Source organism: Elgaria multicarinata, chromosome 3 (assembly GCF_023053635.1).
Source record: "Elgaria multicarinata webbii isolate HBS135686 ecotype San Diego chromosome 3, rElgMul1.1.pri, whole genome shotgun sequence".
In the NCBI taxonomy this organism is placed as follows: Eukaryota; Metazoa; Chordata; class Lepidosauria; order Squamata; family Anguidae; genus Elgaria; species Elgaria multicarinata.
The window spans coordinates 53988157-54015648 of NC_086173.1; the positions used below are offsets into that span (position 1 = coordinate 53988157).

The window sequence follows — 27492 nt, forward strand, 5'->3', positions numbered from 1 at the left end:
GAAGGGCCGCACACTAGTGTGATTATAGGAGCCACACTGGCAAGTCCCACCATGTGAGTCCTTCCCATCTAGTGCTCAGGAGAGGTGAAGGGACTCTGCTCAGGCCCAAGCTATCCATTATAAGGAGGCCCATGGGTGCTGCCAACCCCCATCTTCATGCTAATGTCTCCTTGGGTGGGGGGACAAAAGTAGTGTCCATGAATCACCCTGAAACGTGTTGTTTGGGGCACATTACAGGAAGGGTGCCCAACTGCCTCTTGCTCTAGTCCAGACTTCCCTATTCTGGGGCTCTCCAGATGTTGTAATTTTATTTATTACATTTATATCCCGCCTTTTTTCCCTCCAAGGAACTCAAGGCAATATACATAATCCTCCTTCTCCTCTCTATTTTACCCTCACAATAACCCTGTAAGGTAGGTTGGGCTAAGAGTCCGTGAACTGGCCCAACGTCACCCACTGAGTTTCCATGGCTGAGTGGGAACTAGAACCCGGATCTCCTGACTCCCAGTCCAACACTCTAACCACTATGCCACACTGGCTCTCCTATGCCACATTGGCTCTCCCATCAGGCCCAGCTGGTAGGGCCAATAGTCAGGAGTGCTAGGAGTTGTGATCCAAAGCATTTTTGGGGGGGGGGCACCCAGTTGTGGGAGGCTGCTCTAATCTTAGCTTGTTCATTCCCTAGACCTCCTCCAACTCCCTGTGAAGGTTTTCTTCTTGAGATAGAATCCTAGTTTTGGAATGATGAAAGATCTTCTGGGATACAGATCCTGTTTTAGCTTTCCATCCTACAGCAAGCCTACAGCAACTCCATGATATGCCTGCTGTGTTGAACTTGATGGGGCCTCCCGCCATCACAGACCCATGTATTGTTAACCAATGAAACCGAGATCAGATTTGTCTATTGGGGCCTTCCTCTAGTGCAGAGATGGGCAACATATGGCCCATCGACCACATGTAGTGCCTGCTGCCCACTGTTGACGCAGCGCCACCCTCATGTTGTCACCCATTGCCCTCGCAAAAAAAGTTTTCAAAAGTTTTCTCCAAAAAAACAAACAAAAAAAGCCATCCGCAACAGCTACGGAGCATCAAAAGGGTTAGATTTTGCTTGGAAACTAACCAAATTTAACCATTTTAGGGCTCCTTAGCATTACAGAGTGGTTTGTCACTGAATTTTGGTGGCAAACCAGTGATTTTAGGGGCCTCCCGGAAGTTACCCACCGCTGCACTCATGCCTAGTAATCTTTTACCTGAGATAACCTATCTGCATGTTGATTTGTCCAGCTCCTTCGACTTTCTCATCTGCACCTTCTGCTTCCAGCTCTCCTTCCATGACCTTCTCAATCCTACTTAACTAGAACCACAATTGGGGGAGTGGGGGGAGATCAAAATTCATGTTTGCCTTAAAGAGCTATGGTCACACAGAACTCAAACTTCTCTGCATAGAATACAAAGAGCTTTTTTGCACGAGGCTGTTAATCACTGTATCTACTTCTGGTTATGTCACAGAACTGAGATCTGAATTCTAAACAAACAACTTTTTCCTTCTTGCTTTTCAGCTACATAGCCTCTAGGTGGAGCTGTGCTATAGCGCAATAGTGCAAATACACATGTGGAAACAGCGCTTTCAGAAAGAATGCCCCATTTTCCTTATTCTAAAAAAACACATGAAAGTGATCTGGGGGGGGGGGGGGGAAAGTGGAGGACCACAGCGACATCTAAAGAAGCAAGGAATCACAGCCACACAATAAATGCCTCAGCATAGAAAAGCTCAAGAGGTTGCCTGGGAGAAAAGAGCCCCACCCCTCCCTGCTGCAAATATGGCTACTGCTATGTTTACATCCTTGTATATCAGAACTGAGCTTAGGTTTAGACCAGGGGTAGGGATCCAGTGGCCTGCCAGATGGTGTCGGACTCCAACTCCCATCAGCCACAGCCAGCATGGCCAATGGCCAGGAATAATGGAATTTGTAGTCCAAAAACATCAGGAGAGCGCCAGGTTTCTCAGCCCTGTTCTAGAGGTTACGGGAGTCTTTCCTAGGGTGAATATAAAGTGTGGGATTCACTGACGAGAGGAGCATCACCCTTGCCTGTAACCGCTGAGCTTCATGTTTAGCATCAGGAAACTAAACTGGGTTAGGAGGTCAAAAAAGACAAGAATGAACCAAGGTGCAGGGAAAGACTCAAAGAGATGACACAGCCATAGTACGTGGGATCAAGTGAAGCTTGTTGAAGCTGGGTAACCAGTGTGACTTAGTACTCCCTGCTGATGCCTTATTAAAACACCTTATCCTTGAAATTTTCAAACAGGTAACAATTTGAGGACGCAGCAATGAAGCAATGTTGCTGCAAATGGATCTATCACTCTGGTTTTGCTGAAAGTCGCTCCATATGGGAATCAGGGATTTGACCAAAGAGGCTTAGAGCTTCTTCACACAAGCAATTTATGGCACGCTTGTGACTGGTCACTCATGGAAGTTTGTGAGTCCTTTTCATGACGTTGTCAACATCTGATTCCTCTCCTGTCATTTTCAAGTGGAAATCCACCATTTTATAAAAACCCCAAAATGCAGAAATAAATGGAAATCACACTATAAAGCAGCTCCATTTGCTGGTGGTAAAATGGAAACATAGGAAAGAATCAGCAAAAACAAGGGCGGAGAGCACATGTATTGTGCCAATCGTTAAACCTGTGAAGACTCCGTAAGTCAAAGCCCCGGTAAGGCTGCAGGATTTTTGTTAAATGTGGAGAAGCCCTTAATGCTCCTTTAAGGCAGGGTTCAGAACCTGAGGGTTCCAATCTGGTCCTCTGGTTGCAATTCTATGCACACAGAGAGCTTCTCTACATTAAGCAAAAGTCCACATTCTTACTGAGGTTTTATGCTTCTGGTTTATTTCCGGGATTATGATGGGCTGTTTTACACGGCGGACATGGTTTGAGTTGAATTGAATACTTTATTTTTCTATCTTCTCCATTACATAAGTGCCATCTAGTGGCTGAATTATAATGCAATGCCGGCATTTCACATAGCTGATCGATCGGAATAACGCCCCTTTTTGCCTTATCTCCTGCGATTCTGAAAGCTGAAAGAAGCTGGTGATGTTGTGTAAAAGCCCCGCTAACTTCCGTGAGTGACCAATCACGAGTGGGCAATAAATCACTCGTCTGGAGAAGCCCGTATGCCCTAGCCAGCCAGGGTAGCACTCCCTCTGGAATTCCTCAGAGCTCAAGGAAGTGTAGAGCACAGAACTATATAACCCACACACAGAGTTACGCACTCCCCACTTCATCAAGTGTGGAGATATACCGGGTTGAGATATATTTTGTTTCACCCTATAAGCTGGGTCAGGGATCCTTACAGGAAGCACTGAAAAATTCGACAGCAAGACATGTAAATATTTAGAAAAACAGACACGCAAGAATGGCTTCCATGGACATGGTGTTTCTGGGGGGTGAGCAAACACCCTCTGAGAAAACCTAAGTGCAGTCATTTGGGCTGCCTCACCTTCGCTTTCTCAGTTTTCAGGTCTTCTTCCATAGACTTCATTGCAGCAAGCTTGTCTGGAAGGTCAGGTGGGATGAGGGCAAGGCTCCTATAAACTATCCAGAAACAAAGAGGGGGAAATTATAAATACATTTAACTGGGACTTGCTGCAAAATGTTGCAGTGTGGAGTTCACCCCAGCCTAGCCCAGCCCACCCCCACATGCTCAGACTTCATTGCGTTGTTTTGTTTGTTCCCGTCAGCATCACCCTCAGGGCTTTCCCCCCTAAACTTGGGGTGGTGGCAGGGTAATTCTGCAAGTCTCGGGATTCACCTAAGCCTACAGATTTCTTTCCCTTTTGAGAGGATTTTTGGCTCCAGAAGGCCTGGCACTTGTAGAATGAGTTTGCTATTAGAGTTCAGGCAAGTGGGGCCTGCAACAAAATGTCGCAGTGCAGAGCACTCCTGTTCAGGATACCAGCCAACCAGGCTCTTTTCTTTAGGACATTCCATTACCCCACTTCTCTTTGGTTTTCCTTCCGCCCATTACGGTCAGCCAGCATTCCACACCTACTGAGCATACTCAGTCCTAATTGGGCTGTTTTGGGGTTCCTACCTTTAGAGATTATTTTCCCTAAAGCGCTTTGTGTATTTCTGCAACACATGGGGTTCCCCCAAGCTTGCTGAGGCCTCCCTCTTTGGGATAAGTGGTGCTGTTTTGGTTTTGGGGGTTTTGCTACAAAAAGAGGAGCTCACTGTTCAGTGTGTATCACTGTTTACATGGCTTAACTCAGCCTCACCCCCAAACAGTAGGAGCAGCACCCCAAAGCCTGACACGTTTGGTTGGGCCTACCAAAAAAACATTCGTGGGCCAGCATAGCTGGAAATCTGCTCAAACAACTTTCGCCGTTTGCCAAAGAGGAAACATTGGGAAGAGCATCTGCAGTGCGTACTTGCATCCGTGAGGAAGTCTTGCAGCCTGCGAAGGTCGCTGTGGTTACACTTGTACTGATCCAGCAGGCCGATCTGGTCTCTCAGCGTATAGCAGAGGTCGGTCAGCTGCGCGAGGGAGCGCAGGGCATCCAGGGTGTCGGCGTAGCGGGCTGGGGCCAACGTGGTTGCGGAGGAGGGGGTCTCGGAATCCTGCAGAGGGGTTGTGGAAGGGAACAGCGGAGATGCTGGGGGCGTAGCGCCAAGTGCGGGTCCAGGTGGGAGCACGAGTTGGCCTGCTCCGGGCAAAACAAGCGATGCAGCAGGCGCAAATCCAGGAGGCACGGCCCAGGGAAGCACAGGCTGTCCAAAATAATCGGCTTGGGCATCAGGAGGTCCAGGCTGGGCTCCAAAATAGAATGCAGGGGGCCCAGGAAATCCAGGTTGCGCCCCAGGAACTCCAGTCGCAGCTCCAGGATAAACTCCCTGGTCCCCAGGAACACCTTGCTGAACCCCAGGAGCTCCAGGATAGCCTGCCTCAGCCCCAGGAACTCCAGGCTGGGCCTCAAGATAAGTTGGTTGGGTCCCGGGGGCTCCAGGCTGGGCCCCGGGGGCTCCGGAAACTCCGGGCTGGGCCCCCGGGGCTCCAGGATAGAGTGCTTGGGCCCCAGGGGCCCCAGGATAAGGTGCCTGAGCTCCAGGATAAAACCCAGGATAGGGTGCCTGGGCCCCAGGAGCTCCAGGATAAGCCCCAGGAGCTCCAGGATAAGGTGCCTGGGCTCCAGGAGCCCCAGGATATGCCCCAGGTGCTCCGGGATAAGGCGCCTGGGCCCCAGGCTGGGCCCCGGGAGCCCCAGGCTGGACGCCGGGAGCCCCAGGATAGGGTGCCTGTGCTCCTGGAGCTCCAGGGTAGGCCCCGGGAGCCCCAGGCTGGGCCCCAGGAGCCCCAGGATAGGGTGCCTGTGCTCCTGGAGCTCCAGGGTAGGCCCCGGGAGCCCCAGGCTGGGCCCCAGGAGCCCCAGGCTGGGCGCCGGGAGCCCCAGGCTGGGCGCCGGGAGCCCCAGGCTGGGCGCCGGGAGCCCCAGGCTGGGCGCCGGGAGCCCCAGGCTGGGCGCCGGGAGCCCCAGGATAGGGTGCCTGTGCTCCTGGAGCTCCAGGGTAGGCCCCGGGAGCCCCAGGCTGGGCCCCAGGAGCCCCAGGATAGGGTGCCTGTGCTCCTGGAGCTCCAGGGTAGGCTGCGGAAGCCCCAGGCTGGGCCCCAGGATAGGGTGCCTGTGCTCCCGGAGCTCCAGCATAGGCTCCGGGAGCCCCAGGATAGGCCCCAGGAGCCCCAGGATAAGGTGCCTGGGCTCCAGGAGCCCCAGGATAGGCCCCAGGAAAGGGCATCTGGGGCCCAGGGTGGGCCCCTGGAGCCCCAGGCTGGGCCCCAGGAGCTCCAGGATAGGGTGCCTGTGCTCCGGGAGCTCCAGGGTAGGCTCCAGGAGCCCCAGGATAGGCCCCAGGAAAAGGTGCCTGGGCTCCAGGAGCCCCAGGATATGGTGCCTGTGCTCCGGGAGCTCCAGGGTAGGCTCCAGGAGCCCCAGGATAGGCCCCAGGAAAAGGTGCCTGGGCTCCAGGAGCCCCAGGATATGGTGCCTGTGCTCCAGGAGCTCCAGGGAAGGTTCCAGGAGCCCCAGGATAGGCCCCAGGTGCTCCGGGATAGGGTGCCTGGGCCCCAGGAGCCCCAGGATAGGGTGCCTGTACTCCAGGAGCTCCAGGGTAGGCCCCAGGTGCTCCGGGATAGGGTGCCTGGGCTCCGGGAGCCCCAGGATAGGGCGCCTGGACCCCAGGAGCTCCAGGCTGTGCTCCTGGCACACCTGGATAGGCCCCAGGAGCTCCTGGTTGACCCCCAAGGTAGGCTGCTTGTGCTCCAGGAGCACCTCCTGGCTGGCCTCGGGCTCCGGGACCTCCTGGCTGGGCTCCAGGGACGCCTGCTCCTCTCGGAGCCCCGGGTGCACCGGCCTGTGTGCCTGGAGGCCCTTCTCTCCTGTGAGAGCCAGGAGGCTGCATGCCTGGAGATCCCAGGGTTCTGCTTTCAGGAGAGGAAGTAGAGCCAGTTGGAGAGTGCTGGACCGGACTTGTCTCCTGGGAATAAATGGAAAGGAAACAGATTTAGTGATGGACAAAATAACAGGATGAATTGGAAAGGAAAAGGATTGGGCAGGTGGCAGGGGAGGCAGGGAGGATAAAGGGCAAATGCGTAATGTTGAAAAGGCGTCTTCCATCAACCCCAGCTTGGGACAGACGGGATTATTGGAGGCCTCTGAAATGATCTGCGAATGCCAGCTGTTTTAGATGGAATGGGTGACAGACTGGCTTTTGGCTCCTGGCATTTATGGAGCATTCTTGTGACACAGCAGAAGAAGTGATGGACTCAAGACCAAGGAAGCGCACCTTCAAAGACCCTGTTCAGCTGAGCTCGGCCTTAAAGCTTATGGGGCCAGTGACACTAAGAAGATGAGAGCCCTGCTGGACCAAGGGCCCATCTAGTCCAGCACTCTGTTCACACAGCGGCTGACCAGCGGTCAAGCAGGGACCAACAAAGCAGGACATGGTGCAACAGCACCCTCCCACCCACGTTCCCCAGCAATAGGCTTATTGCCTCGGATACTGGAGGTAGCACACAACCATCAGGGTCAGTAGCCATTGATAGCCTTCTCCTCCAGGAATGTATCCAACCCGCTTTTAAAGCCATCCAAATTGGTGGCCATCACTACATCTTGTGGCAGCGAGTTCCATAATTTAACTATGCGCTGTGTGAAGAAGGACCCTGACAGGGTTGTTGTGTGGATAAAGGGTGGGGGTGTAGAGATGAGGTAGGTACACAGCTGCCATGAGCTCTTTGGAGGAACAGTGAAAAAAGAATATAATAAATAAATGAAATAAGGAAGTTTCTCTAGAAATGTGTTTACGTTTCCCACATCTATACAAAATCAAATAGAAATGCCCCATTAATCAAAGCATATATTTGATTTTAAAAGTGTGCTTCCTTATTTTCTGTACCACATAAGCCTTCAGAAAACAAGCTTATTTAAGACAAATAGGCAGTTTTAGCATAATTTTTTTAAAAAACACCCCAAAACAAAACAAAAAACCATTAACTGTCCCACTGCCAAGGGTGGCTAGAGTGGCAGGTACAAGGGAAAGGGCCTTTTCAGTGGTGGCCCTGAACCTTTCTAATCAGTTTCATCAGGGCTTCATCAGGCCTCTTCTTTACAGGTCTTCAGGAAAGCTGTGAAGGCCCACTTGTTTTCACTGGCCTTTCCATAGTTCTTGGGCTGTTGGTTTTATTGATAAAAATTGTGATTTTATTCCATTTTTATTCGTATTCTCTGCTTTTATGAAATTTTTCAATGAATTTTTATTGCATCTATTTTGTATAGTTTTTATCTTGTATGCTACCTTGAGAGGGTTTTACCCTTCAAGGCAACCTAAAAGTAATTGTAAATATATATATATATATATATATATATATATATATATATATATATATATAAATTCATGAGCAGTAGTTAGGGATTTTCGCACATTAACTTGCACACTTATTATTGAGCTGCAGGGGAATGCTTGTGGTTCCTCAGTGGTGAAAGGACAGTCTGCACATTCTCAGAGGCTACCTTTCTCTTTATTCTCATTCCCCATGCCCTGGGCTGGCACTGAAAATAGGTTCCAGAGTAGAACGGACCTGGAGCCCAGTAAAGTCTCCTTTGGAGTTTTGTTCAAGTACCCTAAATTCTTAAAATCCCTGGCCAATTCTCCTGTTTCCCAAGCCTTCAATATCTAGCATCTGAAGTTAAGTTATGCAGGGGAACCACGCACTAACTCATCCATAGCTTTCTTTGTGAGGGAAACGCTGTTGCCCTTTATTTAAAAAGTGGATAATTACTCAGAAACAGTCACCCAATCCTGCACTTAAAAACCAAAAACAGGAGTACTTGATTTACTGCAAGCCCCTTCCTTCCCGCCCCAACTTTTTTGGGGTCAATTGGCACATTTGGAATGCTGTGCCATGGGTGCTCTCACAATATGGCTGCCATGGATGGGGGGGGTTTGCCCCCCCCATCTGCCATAATGGGCATGACCCTGTCACAAAACAGTTATTGCCCAGAAAGCAAACAGGGAGACAAAAAGAAAAGTAACTTGCTCAACCAACAAATTACTAGGCAGCGGTGGGATCTGAGCTCCAAGTAACATAACCACTCCTTTGAACCCAAATAAAGATGATGCTGAAGGGCAGTACTTCATTTTGCAGCATGCCAGCTTCCCAATCCAAAAACTTTTTTAATTAAAAAGAAATCTTAAGAAATGAAATAAAAATCAGGAGGGATGGGAAGCCTGGATGATGATGATGATGATGACTAATAATAATAATAATAATAATAATAATAATAATAATAATAATAATAATATGCCACCCCACAGCCAAAGCTCTCTGGGTGGTTTACATAAGATTTAAACACTTAAAAACAATATACAAAATTTAAAACTACAAAAACATACAACATACACAGAAACAAACTATAAACAGCTTTAAAAAACAAAGCTAGGATCAGTAAAGCTTGTCACATATTGCTAAATGCCTGGGAAAAGAGAAAAGTTTTAACCCGGCACCGAAAAGATATCAGTTGGTGCCAGGTGGGCCTTATTGGGGAGATCATTCTATAATTGGGGGGCCACCACAGAAAAGGCCCTCTCCCTTGTTGCCGTCCTCAGAGCTTCCCTCGGAGTAGGCACCCAGGGAAGGACCTTAGATGTTGAGTGTAGTGTTCAGGTAGGTTCATGTTGGGAAAGGTGTTCCAACAGGTACTGTGGTCCCAAGCCATGTAAGGCTTTACAGGTTAAAAAGTTTCTGCAGGCACACTGGGGTCCGCGGGCATCTCATTGGGGACCTCAGATTTACAGCTCAGTCACGAAGTCCTGTTTTATTTAAAGCATAGACACCACCCTGGAAAATAACACTCTGCTTTGCTACTGCCCAACACGGCACAACTATACAAAGGTAGTAAGAGATTGGAATGACACTGATTCATAAAATCAGAATCCACCTGCCAAAGGAGAGCAATTATTTCCTTTCGTTGAGACTCCGATGTAGAAAAAAAGAATCACACCTTATTGCAAACATTCCCTGTACTTATTCTTTTCTATGTACATCTCAGACTAGCCCACAGAGGAGCTTAATCTCCCTCATGATCAAACCACTCAGCTTTGTAAATAAGCAAACAGCAAGTTACTAACATGCCATCTTTTTTTTACTGGCCTGCTGGGGCTGGCGGAAGGGGGATGGAGGATATTTCTATGCTGGGCACGGAGGCGTAAATTCACACACACCCCGCCAGCAGCCTGCTTGGTTTCTATGCTAGGCAAAGAGGTGGGACAGAGTGCTCCATCCCTCCATGCACGGCAAATAAGGAGGGACCTCTCATAATACTAGAAAACTTGAGGTCATCGAATGAAGCTGATTGGTGGGAGATTCAGGACAGATAAAAGGAAGCACTTCGTCACACAGAACATAGTTAAACTACAGAATTCCCTACTACAAGGTGTAGTGATGGTCACCAATTTGGATGCCTTTAAAAAGAGAATTGGAAAATTCATGGATGACAGTTACTAGTCCTGATGGCTGTATGCTATGACCCGTTTCGGAGACAGTATGCCTATGTATCCTAGTTGCTGGGGGAGACAAACAGGAGGGTGCTATTATGCTTGTATCTTGCCTGCAGGTTTCCCATTAGGGCAGCTGGTTGGCTACTGTGAGAACAGAATACTGGACTAGATGGACCCTTAGTCTGATTCCGCATGGCTGTTCTTATGTTCCCTACAGTGACCTTGATGCACTTCCTGGTTGCTAACGGCTACCAGGCTAGTGCTTCAATACAAGGCTGACGTTACTGGTTACCAGGCAGGTTTTGTATGAGTCCTGCCACTGAACCTCTAGCAGGGATCCTGGACATTTCAGTTTGCTGTTTAGTGAATTCTGTGATGCGTTATGAAACAGCCCAGAGCTAAGAGGCCATTGGGGTGAATGCCACGGGCCACAAAAGGGCAGCAAAGGCCCTGTCCCCAAACTAATCAATAAAGACTGGGAAGCCAATCTACAGCCAATTCTAAGAATACAGTGATGGTTTTCATATCTGTGTTTGTACCTGCACAGGTGACCCAAAGTGATGAAACTATCGTACCACCTTACAACAGTTAATTATTTTGTAGATGGCTGGCTGTATATCCAAAAGCTGGCTTTGTGGGTACTTAACGAGCGCATAGATTTTACCCTAACTAGCCTCATGGGGCACTAGCTATACTGTGATTCTATGGAAAGGAAAACATTAATGATGCTTATGCTGATGCTAAATGGGTGTCTGAGAGCTGTACTGGGAGCAAAAGGGTATTAACAAAGACGATATGATACTGAAAGACAAAATCTACAGCATATCCTCTGGTGCATAGAACTCGTTTCCCCCATGGCTAATGGAATTCTATCTCATTATGGTACTTGTTTGTTTGAAACAATGCACATGCCCGTGGAGCCTTTATGCTTGTCAGACATAATGTTCTACCTGCAGATTTACCTGTAGGATCAAACGCAAGCAGCAGAAAGTCAGCCCTGGCTGTACTGATTTACAGCTGGCCGTTAATCACACAGCTGGCTAATTAGGTCAGCGTAGTGGTCTTAAGGGAGGCCGCATGCTGTGGCCTCTTATTGCCTCTCTGCTGCTCATGTTTGATCCTACGTCATTCAGAGGGATGAATTATCTCCAGTTCTGCCTCCTGCATTTGGGGGAGTCCAGGAATGGCACTAGAGGTGCCAGGATGCTCTTCCAGTGGTCCCAGGGGAGTGCTGTCGGCCGAAACGTCCAGCTCCCTGCCTAGCTCTGGCTGGGGCCCGCTGTGTTGGCTCTTCCCCTCCTCTTCCTTGTCAGATGAATCTTCCTCTAGGTAAGGTATGACACAAGTCTCAAAACAAGTGAAAATGCTCATTTCTGGAAGGGGGCACGTTGGCGGAGCTCCCTTATGTGACTCATAACAGAATTGCACGTGGACGGTCACCACTGGACACTACCCAAGAACATTAAAAACAAAAATCTTAAAAGATTAAAAACTACACATTTTAAATTCAAAAGGTGCCTTTTTACATCCTTTCTAAATGTCAAGAGAGTAGGGGTCAATTGTAGTTCTTGAGGGAACCCATTCCATAGTTTGGGAGCATTAGAAGAAAAAGTGGTTTCATTCATAGCGAGATGGGCAGTCCTTTAGATGTCCATCAATCCTCAAGAAAATACCAAATAAATAAATAAAAAGAAATAATAAAATATGTCATAAGTTTTGTTAAATCCTTTCCCCAAAAGTGACGGATTTTTTAATAAGTTGATATTTATTGTGAACCACTTTGGGCACGGTGCACTGTAGAAAAGCAGCATATAAATTAAACTACTATATGCAAAGCTTTTTCTCTAGCAATCTTCATTTTGTTTAAAGAATCCTACTCACAGGACTTGGGCTTCTCTTGCCTTTTACAAGGACATCCTCAAGGACTTCCCACCGTACCATATTGTTCATTTCTTCCGGAGAAGGAAATAGGCTTAGTCTCTTTTCTAAGTCTTTCTGGGGAGAAACAAAATACAACAGAAGGTTACCACTTCTTCTCCTTACAAAGTGCCAATGAAACCATTGCACTCACTCTTATTCATTCATAATAATAATAATAATAATAATAATAATAATAATAATAATAATACAAATAAATTTATTTCTTACCCGCCTCTCCATTCTGATCGAGGCAGGGAACAACAGTAAATATAAAATACATAAAACTGAATTAAAACATAATATACATTGTTAAAACATCCTAAAATCATTTTAAAACATCCTAAAATTACACTGGATAGACTTGCTGGAAGAGATCAGTCTTAATAGCTTTCTTAAATTCTGGTAGACTGTTAAGTTGATGAGTCTCCTCCGGCAAGCCATTCCACAGTCTGGGAGCAGCAAAAGAGAAGGTCCTCTGGGTAACAGTTGTCAACCTAGTTTTTGTTGACTGAAGTAGATTCTTCCCAGAGGACCTGAGTGTGTGGGGTGGATTGTATGGGAAAAGGCGATCCTGCAGGTAGCCTGAACCCAAACCATGTAGGGCTTTAAAGGTGATAACCAACACTTTATATTTCACCCAGAAACTAATTGGTAGCCAGTGAAGAGATTTTAAGACTGGTGTAATTCTTCATTTTTCTTCACCTTTATTCATTCTTCAGCCTAGACTCTGAGGGAGTTCAGAAATTTTCTGTAGAATATTTGGAAAGTACATTGAAGCAGGAGACATCCATGTTATTTTAGGCCCAGTGTGGAAAGGCTCTGTGTGGGGGAACCAAATGAACTTGTTCTATGCAGTATCTCGCAAGCCACACATGGGTTGGGTCATAAGAACATAAGAAGAGCCACGCTGAAACAGACCAAAGGCCGCACTGGTCCGGCATTCCATTCCCACAGTGGCAAACAAGACTGGTAGCCACCAATAGCCTTATCCTCCATGAGAGGCACTGGTGGGCACTGTTTGAACAACCCACTGAAGGCGCAACTGCACACCAGCTTCCTAAGCGACCTATCTGATGGATCAGCAAAAAGCCAGGAGTGCAAAAAATAAACAAAATGGGTGCCGGTGAATGGCTGGCTTCCTCCACAATGCTCCAAGCTAGTTTGTACTGACCGGTGTGGATGGACGGTGCTGGTGCATGTCAACAGTGACACTTGGATGAGATCATGTATGTGATCCTGTTCCCCCACAAAAGCACTGTGCTGATGTGCCTTAACGGTTAGTCAAAGGGGAGAGTGGAGTTGTTTGCGATTGGCACACAGATTGTTCTTCTGCAGAGGAGCAGTGCGGAAACATACCACATCATGATCCAAACTCAGCTGGTCACTTAAGCAAGTCCGTAGCCGATCGTCAAACCCACAGGGATCTATCTGCGAAATGAAGGACAAATTAGGATTATGTCAGTCTGCTCAGGGATAAGATGTGAGTGCAAACAGATTCTGTGTGGTTAAGGTGAGTCTGTTTTCACACACTTTCAGAATCCACAAGAACATTAAAAGAGTCACACTGGATCAGACCAAGCTGCTCGTTGATTTGTACTCAAAAATATACCATAAAAAGGCACTGTGCTCCTGTTCAGATGATGCACTAAGTCATGGTGATTAAACATTTTGAGCTAAAGTGTGGCTTAGTGTGTCATGTGAATCATTCCTAACTATAGTGGCTACATAACCACGGTTTAAACACACTCACTAATCATTTGTTGGAAAAGAGTTAGCGGCCTAACCATGTCTTAGCGTGTTGTCTAAGAGAAAACACACACACTCAAATCAATTAATTCTATTGTATAGAAACCAAGAGGGATATGATATAGATGAAATATAAGAACAAAGTAAAAAGCAAAACAACCGTATCTTTTAAAACAAAAAGGCCAGCAACCTCTCACGGGTTAGGTGAACTCAATGGGAAGCAGTTAAATGTAGAGAAACAAGAGGCATGGAGTAGTTTACCATGGCTAAGTGATCCTTGATTTTTTGTACGTCATCCACCAAGTTGGTTGTGGCCGACTTCATGTTGCTGGCCTCATCCAATAGATCCTGCAGCACAGACATGGCCTACAAAGGAAGGAGAGAGAGAGAGAGAGAGATTAATGAGGGTATTAATTTATGGACTCATCTAAATATTGGCTTAAAGATGATTCCCAGTTTACAGAAGCCATTTGCTTTTCTAATGTCTCTGAGGGCCAGTACAAAACAGAGATGCCCTGTGAACCCCATGATCACATCTCACAACTCTCCCATCCGCCCACTTTACTGCAATGCAGCTGTGAAAGCAGGAACTGCCCTATAGGAGGGGGTCTTTGCTGGCTAGGGGATGCTGGGAGTTTTAGTCTAACACATCTGGAAGGCATCAACTTGGAGACGGCTGATCTAAAAGGTTAAACAATTGTTTCCCATCTCCCTCTTCAGTGCACTTCTCACCCTGGAGTTAGTTAAAAATCAGAGCACCAGGTACCTCACTGAGAAATCAAGTGCAGACTTGCCCTCTCAGGCTTTTGATGGAGGCTGGGGGCCATGAGCATTCTCCACTCATTAACCCACAGGCTGTTTTGAACGGATTCTGCCCCGTCATCAAACCCACCCACCCCAGAATTGGAAGTACTTTTCAATATGTACAAGTATTTTTTACTATAGCTTTCCCCTTAGCAAAGAACGTTTTCAGTATGTATTTTGTTTGCCCACTTGCGAAGGAGGTCATTGTTACATTCACCTTACAAACTGGGAACCAAGACTCAGGCTGCAATCCCATTCCTGCTTACCTGGGAGTAAGTCCCATTGAACTCAGTAGGATTTACTTCTGAGTAGATGCGTGTAAGGTTAAGGATGGTGACTTGCCCACAGTTGCCTCATTCTTCACACAAGCAAGGATTTTAACCAGTTCACACAATCTCATGTCCAAAACTCTACACTGGTCTTTCCCAACCTGGTGTCCCCCAGGTATTTTAGACTACAGTTTACAGCTCTCCTGGCCTTCTTGGATGTTGGCCATGCTGCCTGGGGGTTGATAGGAGTTGATGTCCACAACATCTAAGCACAAGGTTGGGAGAGGCTGCCCTACAAACACACACACGCCTTCTCCTACTACAACAATATTAATTAATTCCACGACTGTCCTAGGCATACTACACAGGAGATGACTGTCAGGTGTAGGTACAAGGCCGACCTTGTACATAGTGGTTAGATTTATTAGGAAATTGTTTGAGAATGTCAGGTGTTCTTTGCAAGCTTATCTCTGTAAGAAGTTCCCATGGGAGTAGCTTGTTCACTCCTTTCTCTCGGCCTTGAAGCTGCTGGTTCTCTGGGAACTTCAGAGTGTTTTGGAAAAGGTGGGGGCCACTCTTGGAAGTTGGTTGTAACATCCCGCCCTCTTGGCCCGTGAGCATGGCTTACAGGTCAGAGGACCTGTATGTCAAGTAGCTTTGAATAGGCCTTAAATGCTGGTGCAAAGCTGAAAAAGCTTTGCTAGGTTTCATCTCTCGACGCAATGCCTGACCTTTCTGCTTTGGATTCCATCTCTGCTTGGGACTTTGAAAGCACTCTGCACATGGGTGCGTTGCTATCTGGACTTTGGATTTCTAAGAACTGTGCCATGAAAAGCAGTGAGGCTTTTCATAGACTTAAACTTGCATATGCTGTGGATTCTGTGTTCATGCCCAGACTTAGGTGGCAGGGCATTCCCAATCCTTAGCAGAAAGATGGGACTCCTGGGCCTGAGGCTTAACCTTTCCTGAAGTTGTGGTAACAGGGTCAGATCAGTAGTGGTAGGCTGAGATTGACAAGTGCATGACGGATCTCTCTCCCTGGCTCTGGTGGCTCAGAGCAACCTTTCCTAGGACTTTGTTTTAGGAGCTTGGCCATGTCCCTTTGAGGCACCAGCATATGTGGCATCTGGAGAAGCTCAAAGCTGTTATTGGCGTACCCTATTCACCCCACCCTCTCCGAGCCTAAAGCTTTCTAACCATCGTTCAGCTTTAAGGAAACTCTGTAATCATTAAGCTTGTCTACCGTGTGATTTCCTCAATAAAAGATGTCTCACTAATGTGAGTGTTTCGTGTCAGCTTGCCAGCACATGTGAATGCCAGAGCAAACAGGCATGAACACGACAATGACTAGATACAGCTAAGTGAAAGACTGATTCTGACATCCTTCTATTTATTTATTATTGCATTTATATCCCGCCTTTTTTCCTGCAAGGAACCCAAGGCGGCATACATAATCCTCCTCTTCTCCATTTTATCCTCACAACAACAACCCTGTGAGGTGGATCAGGAGATGGCTACTTAACAACAGGCAGGGCCGGACCAAGACGTAAAGCTGCTTGAAGTGAAGGATAATATGCCCTCCTCCCCATTCCACACAGAAAAGCTGACTGGAACGGCAGTTGGAATTTACTTCAGCCCTGGCAAGAGGAAAGCATCTGCCACTGTGCCTGAGGGCATCACACACGCTTAGGAGGTGCCGGGCACATTGTGTGGTTCACAGGGGTCTGCCCACCAAGAAAGGGAGGCAGCTGGAGAAGCTAAAAAAGAACAGCTGCGAGTGGGGGGAAGCTGCCTTGCTCTGCCTAATGGCAGGGTCGGCCCTGTAAACACATATCAAGGGAACTCCCTCCTACCCATTCAGGGTGCCATGCTGGAATCTCAGCACAAGCACCTGCCCAGTTCACCAGTGCATCCATGCAAGGCAGGGCTCGCTACAACTAATGGAAACTTCTTAAGGAATGTAAGGTATTGCAACTGTTCCAGCAGATGCCTTTTGCAAAGCTTATCTCTGCTGGGAGCCATTCTTGGCATACCTCACAGTTCACCAGTTCAGCTCTCTTTGGGCCACCAGCTCTAATAAAGGGAAAGAAGGCAGGGGGCGGGCTGGGGGCACAATATTACCAACATCTATCCAGTTTTCCACTTTAGCCAGTCCTAATGCTCCTTTAACTTAGGCGGATCAACTCCTACCTGATGTAACTAAGAAATTCTATGGATTTCCCAGAACGCCAGCAAAACAATCACTTCCCAGCTACCAAGGGCTTTAAGGAGTCATACAAGAAACAACAGAGCTAGCACAAACGGTTTTTCAAATGTAGGGGTCAAATCTGAATAACCAGCTGCCGGCATGCCTGTTCAAACTCAGTTTGTACTCTTGCGGGCCCGTGTTAAGTCAAATAGAGGGAAAATGAATCAATTTTCATTCTAATTTTGGTAATTTGTACAGAAATGAAGCGATAAATCAAATTTAAATCACAAGTTTGTCATCAGTAAGTATGCTGTTCAATTAAAAACTCCCCTAAACAACTTAAGGTACAATCCTGTGCATGTTTGCTGGATGGGGAATGCTGGAAGTTGTAGGACTTTTGTCTGTCTAGTATGCATAGGATTCCCCTCTTAGCTTAATTAGTTTAAAAGAGGACAATCCAGCCTATTAACATCCCAAAGGAGCATCTACTCCTTTATCAACCTGCCTGTACTCTAAGGCCATCTGACAATGCCCTTCTCCAAGTGCCTCCTCCATCAGGAGTGACATGGATATCGACCACAGAATGGTGGGGTTTTTGGCTGTGGTGACCCAGTCGAGGGCTTCTCTTCATTGGGCAAAATTTTATCCTGCAATTGAGATTGGTTACTCACAGAAGTTTGTAGGCCCCTTGCATGAGTTTGTCACCCTCCACAGCGTCTCCCATGCTTTATAACTATTTCCACAGCTTTATTTGTGACGGGGATGCTGAGCTATTAAAAAAATGAATCCAATTGAATCTCAACATGTAATGATGGAATTGTGCTATAACCATAGCACTAGCTAGTGGCTGTATAATGAAACATATAGAACTTGCAGATAAAGGAACTCCCCAGAAGGAAAAACACACCAGGGGAAGTGTGCTTAAAGGGCCAATTTTAATCCCACAAAGAACCTGGAAGCAGAAGCCCCAGTAAAACTGCAGGATAAAAAGTCTGGTGTGGAGAAGCCCATAGAATCCCTTAGGGGGCTCATGTGGCACCAATGTTAACTTTTACATGCCAGGCAAAACCCTTTTTATTCACCTTGATAGTTTAAGAAATGTTCTTTTGGCTTTTTAAAAAATCTATTTTATTTTTGGTTTGTTTTAATGTTTCAGCCCTGTGCTTGTTCCTTTGTACTGCTGTCAACTATCCTGGGATTGATCCTTATGAAATAAACAGTGGCATCAGAGGGCAATGAAATGCAGGAAGTACAGCCAATGATAATTATGTTATTAACATAGCCACACACAAAATAGTTGTTGGTGAAAACACAGATATCCTGGCATTGATAAGCTTATTAACACAAGACTCCAGGTAAAGGCGTTTTATTTTTTTAAATCATTCTGCAAGTCAGATGTAACAATTTATGGATAATAGGTAAATGTAACACATTTATAAATTAGTTCAAAGCTTTGAGGAAATATTAATACAAGTCAATTACCATAAATTTAATTTAGTCAAATGACCTGGGAAGTGTTCAAAACACCATAATAAAATAAATAAGAGTACAGTTTCAATAATATCATGTTGAACTGGATCTAAAGGAGATATAGAATAGACTGAGTAAATTCTGCACCACTGAGTTTCAATGAATGTGAAATTAACAATTTCCAGAGGGCACACCGTGTTAGGCTGTTGCAGCAAGCACAACAGAGTGTCTTGTGGAAACTTAAAGACAGATAGGACTTCTGAAGTGCCACCAGTCAATGAATCTAATGATAAAGATGCCAAGAATATATCTCAAGTAACAGGGGAGCTTTTCATATATTGTTGACACTTTTATCAATTGTTTTGTGAACATCCACTGCTCATACTGTAATTGTCACTGACTAAACTGTTTTCATTTCATTTCCCTCTGACAGTACCATTTACTACCCACTCATCCCAAATGTGTGTATGTGTGCACACATACAGATGTACATGAATGCATATATACATGCAACTCAGGATGACATTTCATGTATCTGATGATGTGGACGCTAGACTACAAAAGCTTATGCCCTAATACATTTGTCTTTAAGGTGCCAGAAAGACTCTATGTTGTTTTTTGTTAAATTAACTATAGCCATATTGCTTTCTCCTTTCAAACCTTAATACATCTTCAGAGCAAAGCATGGACAATTTTCAGCTAATTCACAATATTAAAAGTTCATCTTGTTCTAAATTCCGATGTGAATTTTGCTAAGTCATTCCACAGGGGAAACTGTTTATGTATGCTCATTATTCCAGGAGGTATAATCTCCAAGGGAGAAACAAGTAAGGATTCAAGTCTTTCCAAGGCTTCCACAAAAGTTCTAGAATCATAGTCTGCAGAATTTAAATAAATGCAGAATGGTAGAACCAGAAAGAGTGCTGATGTTAGGAATGTCTAGCCAGATCACTTACAGAGGAGAATGAAAGAAAGGCATAATTGCCTCTTAAGCAAGTTGAAAACAAACACTTCCTTTTTGAGTTCAAATCAGAGAAACACAGGTGATCTGGGCTTCCATCACCTACTCATCTGCTAATTGAATGGGTAATAGGAATGAGGACTTGATCTACCTCTTGCCTTTAAAGCAACTGATGCAAAATTCATACAAGACAAGCCTGTAATAAGCACTAGGTGAAACAACTTTTTCTCTGATACCTGGTATTCAAATACAGTCCTGCCCTAGTATCACTGGATTCTCACTGGATGGGTACAATGGCTTCTGGCTTCTTGGGTTCCTCCCAAACAGTTCCTAGCTCAGGTGATGATTCCTATCATCACGATCATTTTGAATATACATTATAAAACTTATTTTACTCATCTTCACAACAACCATGTGTGGCTGGCCATTAATGTTTTCATTTACAGGCAGGGGAGTGAAGGTGAGAGGCAAGTTAGAAGGCTTTGGTGTCAGGACTGGATACAATGGCTGTGTTAAGTCAGTGTCAACAAGTCCATATTGGCTTCTCACCTGCTTGCCTAGCAGAAAGAGGACCACAGCGAGATCAGCACAGCTTCTTCCATTTGGGTATCTAGAGATGTGATGTCACTGTGAGATTCTCCAATGGCACATTGTGCGTGTTTTCCCAGGGACTGAAAAAGCAAACTAAGAGTGCTACAGGAGGATGGGAAACAAATCCACTAGTGTTTCAATCCACAGTTGCTAACAAGGGAATATACTCTTGCTATGAAGTGAATATCAACCATGAAGGGATGCTGTATCAGAAAGTTGGGGAGGCAAGATTCACCGCCACGTTCAGTGACCTGCTCTAGGTTTTGTTTTTTCTATTAAAGCACTCTATTCTGATAACAATTAGTTTGATTACTGTATTATATCTCAGAGGTGATCTGGAAGTGCCCATGAGGAATAATCATATATGGCAGGGGTGGGCAACTTGTTGCCTTCCAGATGTTTTGGCCTACACCTGATTCCTCATCATTGGCTATGCTGCCTAGAGCTAATGGGAGTGGGTAGGCCAAAAAACCTAGAGGGCCACAAGTTGCCTGCCCGTGATATAAGTTCTGAAACACAGTGAGAGGCCTTTTCTTAAAGGCCTCTCCCTATGCCACCATGCATCCCTCAAAAACTAGATTAAAATGCAAATGGATGGCAACAATTTTAATGTAAAAGAGTAACAACAACTACAACAAACACTCCATCTAATCTTGGCAAAGTTCTATAACAAATTGCACATTGCTGAAACTCCAACTACTGATTTTGAAGTTCACATACCTGGTTGACACCGTTCTCATTGGCTTCCACCTTCTTCTGCATCTGCATCATTTGCCACATGTCAGCCACAGCAGTGCCAGAACCGCTCTTGGCCTTTTCCAACAAGTCAGTTCCAGAAGGCAGCCTGTCCAGGCCAAAGATTTGCTGTTCCACCCCTTTGAGCTGTTTCTTCACCCCTTTCATTTTGTCTTGCACTCCCTGAACCTGGTCTTGCACCCCCTGAACCTGGTCTTGCACCCCCTGAACCTGGTCTTGCACCCCCTGAACCTGGTCTTGCACCCCCTGAACCTGGTCTTGCACCCCATTGACTTTATCTTCCATCCCATGGAGATCAGTGTCCAACAGAAACAGTTTCTTTTCCAAGTCAGCAAGTCTAGAATCTGCATCTTCGCCCAACAGGCCTCCTTCTCCCTTGTCCTCCTTCACTTTCCGCAATGCCTCCTGGGCTAGTAAATCCCCAACAGCAGCAGCCAGCACTTCTGGCTTGGGCGGTGGGCCCCTGTCCATCTTGACCTCGGCTTTGATATCCTGAATGTTGAGATGTCTCAGGATGGCATGGAGGAGAGTATGGAGGGCATTAAAATTGACCACGCCAATCTCCGGAGTCCCAATGGAGAGGTCTGCCAACTCATACAAGCTGACTTTGACAGACATTTCTGCACCCCTTTCAGAACAATTTCCTCACTATGTAGCAAACGCTTGTCTTATTCAAAAAATAAATGAAATCTGCTTTTAAGAGATATATAGCTCATATAGTAACTCTCAGAAAATATAGTTCCACAAATATAAGCTTTTCCTCGTTCACCCAAAAACACCCCTTTGGAGCATAAAAGCCAGCCCTAAAAGCGAGCAGGTTCACATCATAAAGATTTCACTGAATAGCAGTTCCTCCAGATTATTTTAATTTTATTTTATTTTGCTCCATTTCCTGCCCTTATCTTTCCAAACGATCGGCCCTTGTTTAAAGGGCTCCTGTCGACCTAAGCAATCGTGAGCTCGCTCCTTTCCTCTCGCGGAGAGGCGGCTGCCCCATACCCCCGTCGAAGAAGACCGACACGCAAGTGAGCAAGCGCCTTTCTGCCGCGTTCCGAAGGGAGCCATCTCTCCACCGTCACAATCGAGCTCGAGTGCGAATCCTGACATGCCATTGGTTACCGCACAACCCTCCCCGCTCCAGGATTCGTCGCTACAGCTGCCCATGTGCTTTTGTTTACATCACGGGCCGCTTGATTGATACATTTCGGCGTTTGTGGTTGCTAGGCGGCGAATGCAACACCTCCCGCGTTCGGAGCCACAATTTGCTGCGCCACGAGAAATAGTGCCTCCCCTGGCCCTGGGGAAAAGAAGAGAGAACCGGGAAGACGATGGAACCGAGTAAGATCCAGAATTCTGATGCGCGCGTGCCGTGCGTGGGATGGGTGTGATCCACTTTAATGTATAGAGAGGTTCACCTATCACACGCCGTTTTCCTTCCGTAGAAATAGCAATCGTTTCTGAGCAACAGATTCAAAAAAGTATAAAACAAAATTCAGACGCAATCAACATACTGATGGCTCTGCAAAGATACTAATGGAATTGCACCCCGTTTTGGTAAATTCCTTTTTTCGGAAGTTTACACATTTTTAAAATAAATATTAAATCAAAATAATTGACTATAATTTTCTTCCATTGTGCTTTTTAGAAAGTATTCACGCTTACAGAGAGAGCTGCAACCCCATACCTACTTACCTGGAAGTAAGCCCCATTGAACTCAATCGGACTTCTGAGTAAACATGAATAGAACTGCATTGTAAATCCATTTATATTTAAAATATATACTGGTTTTCCATCATAGAAAACCCTCAAGGGGGCTTCTTTTCATTGGTACTGACTGACGCATTACAGAACACATCTCTTCCTGGGAAACGGAATCCTATCAAAATCTATAAGCTCCCTAGTAATAGACTTGTTTCCATATATGCCAGGAAGTCACCCCATGAGGTTCTCTAGACAAGCCTCTTGCTTCCAGCAGGGCTTAATAAGTGCCTGGATATAACAATATGAAAGCTGCTGGATTTGGCCTTGATAGGGTGACCATATGAAAAGGACAGGGCTCCTGTGTCTTTAACAGTTGTATAGAAGAGGGAATTTCAGCAGGTGTCATCATTTGTATGCATGCAGCACCTAGTGAATTTCCCTCTTTATCACAACAGAAAGCTGCAGGAGCTATACTAGAGTGACCAGATACAAAAGAGGACAGGGCCACCAAATGCCTTAATTGTTGGGATGAAGAGGGAATATCACCAGGTGCTCTATGCATACAAATGACACCTGATGAAATTCCCCTTTCTATACAACTGTTAAAGATACAGGAGCCCTGTCCTCTGTTCCATATGGTGGTCACCCTATTCCTGGGAGAAGACAGGAAGTAGTTGAGGGCAACACCCAACTGCTTCTGGCCTAAGGAAAGAGTGGCCCACATGTGGACTTTCCTCTCCTCTCCTCTCCCACAGATGCTCTGGAGCAGATTTTGAGGGCGCGTGGGTAAGGCGGCAGGAGTAGGGGAAGAGGGCCTGGTAAAACCTACTGGCTACATGTAGCCTGGTGCCTCCCACAAACCTGCCTCCCTGCCTCTTCCCTGGGCAGGGAATGCTTTCTTCTACCTGGTGAGGACAGAAAGAGCATCTTACAATCCAACCACCTCCCTCCCTGGCTAGTTTCCTACTTCCAATGTATTTAAAGAAATGTCTGTCGTTGATTGTGATTTTTTTTATCAATACCGTCCTCGCATTCTTTTTCTGCTTAAGGTATTGTCAACTTACATTTGTTTTGATAGGCAGCCTTCTCTAACCTGATGCCCTCCAGATGTGTTGGAGTATGCTCCCAGAATCCCCCAGGAGTTATAGTTCAACACATCTGAAGGATACCAGGTTGGGGAAGGGTGTGCTAGGGTCTGTATTCTAATTTACATCATAAGTGTATCTCCTCTAAAAAGAGCTCCCAAATGGCAGAAGTGTGTGTGTGAGAGTGAGAGAGAGAGAGAGTCTCATATGTTGCGATGTCACAGGAACTAATCAATATGTCACATAAAAAGCATAGGTAGTTGTGTTGGGCATAAGAAAAACACCAAAATCCATATAAGTGTAATATCATTATTTGACCAACCCAATCATATGAAAATATGATTTCATTCAGCTTCTCTGCAATTGCCTCATCTTTAATTGTGGAATATATAGGGTAGAAACCAATGCCTGAACCTACTTTTTGAGGGTGTTTTTACATTATTACTTTTTAAATCACTAGGTCCAGGGGCCTGTCTTGACGAGGGGTTTGCCCCAGGGTGGATCTGCAATGGCAGCAGGTCACCTACATGAAGCAGCTGCCATTGCGAAGCTATCAAGGGGCAAACCCCCAAAGCTCTGGTTTAAAAAGTTGGGGACTTACCATGACTTTTTTCTCTTGCAGCGAGGCGATGACAGCATCTGTCGCTTTGCTTCAGAGCTACGTCGGAGGTGTGCCCCAGCTGATGGCAAGCCCTGATTGGTTGCCCAACTGGGATGGGTGGAGGGGAGGGCCAGCGAGCTGAATGGCCGCTAGCCCACCTTTGCACTTCTCTAGCATGGGGAGAAGCCAAAAAAAGGAGCAAAACAAAGAAAAGGTTTTAAAAAACCTGGGACCCGAGGAGGTGCGGGCGTCCGGTGCACAGGCATTCCTCCTCACATCACAAGCAAACCCCCCACCCCCCCGCTCTCATTCCTTCACATGGGGATAAAGCGAAGGAGCTCAAATGCGGGGATTTGGGAGCTCGCAGCACCAAAGAGCCATCGTCAAGATGACCCCCAGGTTACTGAATAGAGATTTAAACTTGGGGTCTTACTAGTCCAACACTTGACCCCACCTTCCTCAATGTGATGCCCTCTGATGTTTTGACTACAACTTCCATCAGCCCCAGCAAGCATGGCCAAGGATTATGGATGATGGAGGTTATAGTCCAGAACATCTGGAGGGTACCATGTTAGTGAAGAACACAACACCACACTGGCTTCTGGTTGCAGTATTGTTTTAATATTATATGTCTGCCTTACCATTTTTGTCTGACATCTTGATTGCATGATCAAAATTTACTTCTTTCACAACTACTAAGACAGAAAAGTGGTATTTAGTTCCTTCTGTTCAGCATTTGTTGCAAGCTCCTGTGTCCCATCCAGGATAGATTCCCCACCATCATTATTGTCAGCATTTTATTTATTTATTACATTTCTATACTGCCCAATAGCCAAAGCTCTCTGGGCGGTTCACAAAAAAAGAGGAAGGCCTGCTCAATGGAGCAGTACTCTAGAAATAACTGGAGGAGGAGCATATTGAGAAAAGGGGCGCAAGAGAAATATACGTAGGCGCTTTCTGAATAATTTAGTTGGAAATTAGAAAAAATGTCCATGAGAACGATAAAGCAAGGGTCATTTTTAAGATTTAAAGTGGAGCTAGAAAATACGAACGAGAAATGTGTGACTGACTTCTAAACTGTTGACTGCTTTAGTGCTGAACAATTTGGTTCAAGAAGAAAATGCTTTCCCCTAGAGATCGTGGGTTTGGGATTAACTCCTTCTTTCTCAGAAATAGCTCTGATGAGAGGGGTTGGTGAAGTGTGAACAAAAATCTCTCTTCAGGAATTTATCATCTATGTATTGCCCACGGACTATTAGTGTTCATTGAGGGTCAAAGTGGATGATGCAGGCATTTGGTCTGAAGGAGAGGGGGGTGGGGCTCTTGTCCTTTCAATAGTTGTACACCAGGAAGAATTCAGGAGGTGAGTTATCACACCAGGGTGAGAAAAGCTGCCTCTGCAAAAGTTCTAAGAGTCCTGTTCTCCTTGGTATATGGTCACCCAGAACAGATTATCCCAAACCATATTGAATTATCTGATAATCCCACAATGAAAAAAGGCCCAAATATAAAATTTAATAAATCACTCACATTAAAATAGTCACTTTCATTTGAACTTGGGCAAATGGCTCCACATCCATTCATCTTTAAGTAGTGAAAGGTGAGATTTGTGATTTTTAAACAGAGTTCAAGCTCATATTTTCCCATTGTTTCCATCTCCATTATATAGATCAATATGTTACAAATGTTTGAGTTTGCAAGATCCTGTAATGGTGCTGCAGGATTAGCTGATGATTGATTTCCATCCAGTCCTACAGTTTTGTATGTCATGGGTAGAGTTGACACATCTTTTCTATCTTTTGTCTGGACTTTTACTCTCTTCTTTTAACAGCAGCCTGACTTATTTAGCCAGCAAAGCTTTTCCTGTCATTAATGCTAAAGTTCCTCTGCCCACTTACTCAGGAGTAACCCATCACTGAACCTAGTTGGGATTAATTATGAATAAATGTGCATAGGATCAGTCTGCACATTTCTTAGCTCTTCCAGAAAAAAATGTGGGATAACTTTGCAAGACTGACCATGTATACACTGCATATTGACTAATGAACCTGAACTTTCCTATAGCACCAAATCAGTTCAGAGTACCACTATGGTTGTTTATTAAAAGTGTAAGTATCCTTGAATTGTATATAGTCCATATTTTCATGAGGGTCAGCACCTTGATACTGGAAAAGAAATGTCAGGTTCTGCACAGAATTTCTGATTTATGATTAGATGTCCTGATCCTGTGATGATGAAGGCTGGTAACTGTACACTAGTATATAGTCAGTAGATGTACATCAAGGACAGTAATTCCCATAGATCTTAACTTATGTAATGAATGCTAAGGATTTGTTTAATAAATTCAAGAAATCTTGGATGAATTTGATGACATCTCCAAAATCATGCTCTACCTTCCGATCAAAAGAATCTCTTTGCAGTATTCTCTGCCTCTCCAAAGTGTTCAGCTAGATAGCTGTGTTCCATTTCTGCCCTGACTGCATTGCAGCAGAGGTGAAATGATGTTCTATATATAGTCTGTAAAGTGCTCAGGGACCACTTTTAAAAGTGCACTGCACAGATAGCTACTGTGATACTCTTGGAGCTAAGATGCAAACGGAACAAGAAGCATGTGGTTATACAGCTTTCTCTGGGAAATATCAAGAAAGAGGGTAGACATATAAGCAGTTTGTCCTCTTTTCCAAACTGGGTAGGAAATTTCAGGCCCCATTTATTGTGTAATAAGAGTAGGGCATCCAAAAATTATGGGCAGCAATATACTGGTTATACTCTTGTATTTGTGAGTGACCCAAAAAAGAGAAACCACTGACCTTTACTTCCTTTTCCTATTCTGCTGCCCCCACCCCAGTATCATTTTTTCACTGGAATGGAACTGTCCATGGATTCTTGCACTAAGCAAAGGGGTTGGACTCACTGACCTTATAGGCCCCTTCCAATTCTACTATTCTGTGATTCTGTGTTCATCTTAGTGGCAATTCTATTAATCAAAGAGCAAGAAAATCAGTCTAACACAGTTTCCAAAGCATTTATCACATTGAACCATAAGACATGGTTGTGTCCAACCTGGCTGCTCCATTTGTTTCCAAACATACAGATTTGTCCATCAGCAGGAAGAGGAAGCACCCTTGAAGTGTATCTTAAACTTACCCTATTTCTTTGATTCTAAGACACACTTTTCTCCCCATATAAACATCTCTAAAAACGGGGTGCATCTTAGAATCGCAGGTGCGTTTATTATTTCTTAGAATCAAAGCTTTTTTTCTGTTGGTGGTACTGAAATTAGTGTGCGTCTTACAACTGAAGAAATACGGTAATGGAACTAAATCCCAATTCCCTATTTCTA

General features: G+C 45.5%; 1 protein-coding gene across 1 annotated transcript in view; it reads right to left on the minus strand.

Annotated features, from left to right (window-relative positions):
- The window catches only part of QRICH2 (glutamine rich 2), a 39573-nt gene extending 25487 nt beyond the window's left edge, over window positions 1-14086 (minus strand). Inside the window, exons 1-8 of the mRNA XM_063120339.1 lie at window positions 13985-14086; window positions 13334-13405; window positions 11939-12052; window positions 6231-6538; window positions 5708-6086; window positions 4438-5593; window positions 3507-3601; window positions 1251-1354 (exon numbers count right to left, since the gene is read on the minus strand). Of these exons, the coding sequence (XP_062976409.1) occupies window positions 1251-1354; window positions 3507-3601; window positions 4438-5593; window positions 5708-6086; window positions 6231-6538; window positions 11939-12052; window positions 13334-13405; window positions 13985-14086 (2330 nt within the window). The remainder of the gene's footprint in view (window positions 1-1250; window positions 1355-3506; window positions 3602-4437; window positions 5594-5707; window positions 6087-6230; window positions 6539-11938; window positions 12053-13333; window positions 13406-13984) is intronic.
- Between the last annotated feature and the right edge of the window lie 13406 nt (window positions 14087-27492).